This window comes from Hemibagrus wyckioides, linkage group LG22 (genome assembly GCF_019097595.1).
Source record: "Hemibagrus wyckioides isolate EC202008001 linkage group LG22, SWU_Hwy_1.0, whole genome shotgun sequence".
In the NCBI taxonomy this organism is placed as follows: Eukaryota; Metazoa; Chordata; class Actinopteri; order Siluriformes; family Bagridae; genus Hemibagrus; species Hemibagrus wyckioides.
In genome coordinates this window covers 6348146-6354299 of record NC_080731.1, presented here as the reverse complement: position 1 = coordinate 6354299, position 6154 = coordinate 6348146, and the positions used below count along the sequence as shown (strand labels likewise).

The 6154-nt window shown below is 38.2% G+C and overlaps 1 protein-coding gene across 1 annotated transcript in view; it reads right to left on the bottom strand.

Annotated features, from left to right (window-relative positions):
• Positions 1-1359: 1359 nt before the first annotated feature.
• The window catches only part of niban2b (niban apoptosis regulator 2b), a 40291-nt gene continuing 35496 nt past the window's right edge, over positions 1360-6154 (bottom strand). Inside the window, exons 11-14 of the mRNA XM_058375008.1 lie at positions 5984-6097; positions 5069-5176; positions 4866-4977; positions 1360-3320 (exon numbers count right to left, since the gene is read on the bottom strand). Of these exons, the coding sequence (XP_058230991.1) occupies positions 2386-3320; positions 4866-4977; positions 5069-5176; positions 5984-6097 (1269 nt within the window). The 3' untranslated portion in view covers positions 1360-2385. The remainder of the gene's footprint in view (positions 3321-4865; positions 4978-5068; positions 5177-5983; positions 6098-6154) is intronic.

Below are 6154 nucleotides of genomic sequence, written 5' to 3'. Positions count from 1 at the left end.
TAATCTGAGGTGCTGTTAATTGGTGATTTCTGAGGCTGGTCACTCTAAATGAACTTCTCCTCTGCAGCAGAGGTCAGTTTTGGTCTTGCTTTACTGGGATGGTCTTCATGTGAGCCAGTTTCATCATGGTGCTTGGTGGGTTTTGCAAACGCACTTGACAATACTGTTCTTGCAAGAACTATTCCAGAACACCTGACCTTCGTGTCTTAAAATAACAACTGACTGTTGTTTTTTGTTGTCATTACATATGGATTACTGAAGTCCATGTGTGTTATTTCATAGTTTTGAAATCTCCAGTATTGTTCTAGAATGTAGAAAATAAATCCCTAAACAAAAAACACTGAATTAAATGGTGTGTCCAAACTTTTGACTGGTAGTGTATATATATATATATATATATATATGTAAAACAAATATTAGATACACACATCAGATTTACACAGTTATAATTATGACAGTCTATTGGTGTTTGCAGGGATATCATTTCTGTGCTGTTTATTATACACACCGTTTACTTTAATAGGAACCTGCACCACTGTTCATTAGTAAGATTATCCAAAATTAGCCATAACATGAAATACTGTAGCTGTACAGGTGAAGAAAGTTTCAGTGTTACAGTAAAACCTTATTTTATTCATTCATTCATTTAGTCATTTATTCATTCTCTCTCTCTCTCTCTCTCTCTCTCTAAACACACACACACAATGGTCTAACATCTAAACTGAATCTAACATCCAGTGAGCAGCAGTTCTGTGGGTGAAAACAACGTTTTGATGAGAGCTTTCATATAAAAATGAATGACTAGAGAGATTCGCACTAACAGGAAGTTTAGGGTTAATTGCATTAACCGTTATTTACATACATGATGAGCAGATCTTGAGGAAGATGGGCTAGACTTGGGCAAGAACAGGAATCTGAGGCTACTGTGGGAACAGGTTCATCAAAGCACTGCCTGCTGTTTTTCCAATCTTCTACGATCTCATGTGTTAGGCTAGTCTATGGCAATAAATAAATACATTAATATCTTTGCATCTGTTGTTAGTTTGACTCTAAGGGCCAAGCTGCTACTGCTGGGCCCTTGAGCAAGGCCCTTAACCCACAATGGCTCAGCTGTATAAAAATGAGATAATTTGTAAGCCACTCCGGATAAGCATGTCTGCAAAATGCTATAAATATATGTCAGTAGCTTTATGCTGGATTTGGAAAGTTTGTACTTTTGTAACCCTACACATTTCTGTTTGCATTTAAGCATCAAAAAAAAGGAAGAAGAAACTAACACTGGAGGAAATGAATGGAACAGCTGGATATTAGGTCAATAGTAACGGACTGTGACAATAATAATGACCAGAAGATACAATGTCAAATCTAATTGATTTATTGTAGATCATTTTCAATGAAACAAAGAAGGCAATGAAGTGCATCAGATAATAAATAAACATTTTGAACAATAGGTTGATGCAATAATTACATATTTGCCCATTTAACAATTTTGACTGTCATTTCAGTTTGAAAGCCAAAGCCCCCAGGTAACACTTGCAGGTTTCCTATTACTACAGTTTATTCTTATAATGTATAATGTTTCTGGTCGAATCATACCCATCTCCAGTTACCACAGCATGAATAACAGCCAGTGTGAAAGTCTTACAGGACCAGACACGTGCTACATACGACAATCGACAGTAATGAAATTTAGTTTGAGTATAAAGAAAGATAATTGTTTAACTTAATGCTGAATAAGGTTTTCTTTTTAATATCTAACCATATAGAAGTACAGGACATCTCTGGATATTCACAAAGAAATTATATAGCAGGCCCAACAGAAGTAAAACTATATAAAAAGGACTAGCAAAAATAAAATTCAGTGTTTTCAGTTTGGGTCTAAGAAAGACTTGTATTAAAAAAAAAAGGGGGGGGGTGGAATAAAATTGCATACGATTATAAGGCATGGAGTCAGTTATACAGGGTTAAGCAGTCTTATTGGTGAAAGCATCCCATTTCTCAGCTTTTTGCAACAGCACAATATTCAGCAAATGATATTTGTGACACATTTGTGTATTTTTATACGTATATATGTCAGAGCCCATCTGAGTGACAGCAATACAAATATGTGAAAAAAATAAAAATAAAGTGAAATGTGAAATAGGTAAGATCTGATTTTTTTTTTTTTTTTTTTAAAGAATCAAAAACAGACTCTTAGCTGTAAAGGAAGTGTGAGAGATGTTTTCTGTGTAAACAAACCAACCACCGTAAAAAAACAAAAAAAAAAAAAAAAAAAAACCCTCATCTGTAAAACTATCACTTCTGTGAGCAGTGGGCTGGTGTTTCTAGCATTTTCCATAAAAAAAAAACAAAAAAACAAACAAACAATTGTTTAATTAGTGCGGTCTATGTCTGCGTTGTCAGTGTGTCAGCTCCTTTCTCAGCATCCTCGCCTCCCTTTTCAGAGTCACTGTGTTTCTCTTGTCCCACCTCCATCGTTGCCGTGGCAGCTTGCAGCTCTTCCTCCTCGGCTGTCTCATTGGCTGGAGACTGGAAGCCGCTGTCTGTGTCGGTGTTGTGCTGCTGAGGTTCCGTGTGCGAGTCTGAAGAGTTCTCTACAGCATCCGTTTGCTCTTCTTGCTTGGGTTTCGTGATGGTTTCTTGATCTTTTGCAGGTTCCTCTGTGCTTGACGGTGCAGTTTGGTCCTCCAGGTTTACAGGCGGTGCCTCTTTTGGAAGGGCACTATTTGCTTCTGCTTTAGCGCTGATGGTTTCCTCAGTTTTCCCCGGAGCAGTTCCATCTGGACTTTGCTCCCCATCTTCTCCTTGGACTGCGTCCTCGATCTGCTGGATTGCGCTCTCTATGGCCAGCTTGCTCTCAGAGTCCTGTGGAGACTTTAATGCAGGTTCCTTTTTGTCAAGTTTTGGTGCAGTACCATTAGGTAAATCAGGTGCCGTTTCCTTAGACGATGACCCACTGACCTCCTCTTTGACAGGTACTGCCTTTTCAGATACAGAAGAGGACTGTGCGTCAGAATCTCCCTCACCCTGTTCTTCAGGGATGTCGTGAACGCTGGGAACCTCCAAGCAGGACTCATTGGGTAGTGTCGCGTTGTGTCCGTCCACCTGGATCATGGAGACCACTTGTTTCATCCTGCGTCTCTTCTGGGCTGCTGAATCTCCTTCATGCTCTCCATCCACTTCCTGTTTTTCTCCATACTCTCCCGCCCAGTCGATGGACGGGTTATCACCCAGCAGGTGGAGGTTGGGGTCGCTGTTGGTCAGCACAATGCTGTCCCTGTACAGGTTGTGTTTTCTCTGAACGGCAGCCTCCTTCACAGCTGGAAAGTAAAAGTAAGAGTTAGAAAATCTGAAGAATCTTGCTGATGTCTGGTAATAATTTGTCCCACAAACCAGGATTCAAGCATCTACTAGAGAGTCTGGTGGTTTTTCCCCCCTCACCAAATGATGACTACTTTGAATCACATCCGAACAACCAGCTACCTTTTCCTCTGACCCATCAGCAATTTATCATCATTTGTGTTTCTTAAAAACATTTTTAAAACACTTATAAACTCTGGTTCCTGTTTATAAACCAAAAAATATTTAATACATTTTAAAGACTGGTTGCCATTATTCTTTTCCAATTTCTGATTTAAAATCAATGCAACTATTGGTAGTGGTTTTCGAGAAGAAAAAAAAAAAGTTCAATAATCAGCCCTGCAACTGCGACAATCTGAAGTAGATACCAAAAAGAAAAAGCTCACTTTGGCAGAGAGGGTTTAACCATGATACTCCATTTAGCACTGATAATAGTGTATAAAGTGTGTTTCTTTTTTCTAGGTTTTTGGCTTGGTGTAAGGACTCACCAGAACAAAACAAATTCTCTCTACAATGAACATCTACTGAGCTAGCAAACGATTCCTGTTCATTGATTCTAAGAACAATGGAAATTACAACAGACTAACAGCACAAATTCTAGCACTAGGTAATACGTCAATATATCAAATCAAGTAACAGCAGGATAAATTAATTCAGTACAAGCTTTTCTGAAAATACCAGTACTATCATTTATACTTTTCCAAAAACAAGCAGCACGGTAGCTTAGTGGTTAGCACTGTTGCCTCACAGCAAGAAGGTCCTGGGTTCGAGTCCCAGGGTCGAACAGGCCTTTCTGGAAATTACAACAGACTAACACCTTTCTGTGTGGAGTTTGCATGTTCTCCCCGTACCTGTGTGGGTTTACTCCGGTTTCCTCCCACAGTCCAAAAACATGTACACTGGGTTGATTGGTAATTCTAAATTGCCCATAGGAGTGAGTGTGAGTGTGTGTGGCTGTCTGTCTATATGTGTGGCCCTGTGATGGACAGGCGACCTGTCCAGGGTGTACCCCTGCCTTTCGCCCAATGTGTGCTGGGATAGGCTCCAGCAGATCCCCCTAACCCTAATTAGGAATAACCGGGTATAGACAATGGATGGGTGTTCAAGAACAGCTGACAGAGTAGTTCTTTGCACAAACTGTCCATTATTCAGCAATTCATGTTAAATGAAAAAACAATGTTTTTATAAGAGTATACATATATTTTCTCTTATACTTATATTTCTCTTATAACACTGTCAAATTCTCGAGTCTGATTGGTCAGAAGGTGCTGATTAATTTTCTATTACAGATTCACAGACTGGCTGTAGGGTTTAATTTAATGCACCCATTGTAATAAATTATCATTTCTATAGTAACTCCACATTCACAGGGACTCGTGTGGTCGACACACCACATAAAGAGTAAACAGTTATTTATTTATTTATTTAAAGGCCCAATCCAACCAAGTGTTTTTGTACATGTTTGGTTTATTTAGTTTGAGTGTGACTTTAGAGTCATGTCTCACCCATCATGATGTCCTTCATGACTGTCTGAAGCACCACCTCCTCGAAGATGCTCTCGACCAGGATGAAACGAGAAAAATCCTCAAAGATCAGCTCCTGGAAACGAGGCAGGTCCTACAGACAGACGTTAGACTAATTTTTAGACTAATGCAATAAAATGTGTGTGTAGAGAACGTATTAAGTAAGAGTGTGTGTGTGTTCTTACAGCAGAGCAGGATGGAGAGAGCTGTTTCAGCATGTAGGGGATAAAGATCTGCAGTAGAGCCTCTCTGAAGAACCTCTTACGCACAGTGCTGCTGTCATAGTCATATTTCTGTAGAGAGAGTGGAAAGAAAACAAATATTAAAATGAAATATTCTGAGAAATGATGATGTCCAGAATTGTTGGCACCCTTAAAAAAAAAACTACTACTAAAAATATTTTATTCAAACTGATTTTTCTCTGAAAACCGGCAAAAATGATTTGTACCAAAAAAATAAATACATACATTATGGTTGATAGATATTTGGACACTGATCAAGATGTTATTTTTCAGTACATCAAAGCTGAAATTAAATAATGAGCATGTTAAAAGAGAATGAGAATATTAAATCGACTGCAAAATTAACTCTGATGTACTGTAATTGCCAAAGCTATTGTTGTTGTTTATTTTAAATCTGTCTATGTCCCAATATTTATTGACTTAACTAAATTTTAAAAAAACATCCTAAAAACACTCTGTGCTCTCATTATGTTATCACTCTACTAAGAATGTTTTACTCTATTATGCATTTAGTATTTTCTCTGAATAGAGGCACATTTATTTGTACTTGGAATATATTAAAAGTAACTTTTAAAAATGAGAACAAAATGTAGAAACTACCAGCAGAGGGAGAGACTCAGTGCTGCAATAATCTTGCTAGGGGAGGATTTACATAAATTTTACGGGTGCTAGTCATTTTGAAACCAGCGTTTTGATGGAAAATATGTACCATAAAAATGAGAAAATCTTTAAAACATAAAATAACATACATAAATAAAATCATGTCAACTATAACCATCATACGTGATTGATTTTTTTTAAATAAAATGTGCCAATAATTTTAAAATTGTGACAAGCTGATATCCTCATTAAATGCACCTTGATGACACGGTCCTGGCACCGCTGGATGGTTTTGCAGAGATCTTCCTCCTCATGACCCTCCAGATTCTGATGGAGCAGCTGCTCGAACGTGTACACGGCATCATCCATTTGCTGAAACAAACAAAAAACGATGAAGAGAGGACACGCCCATGACCTACCTGGAGGACA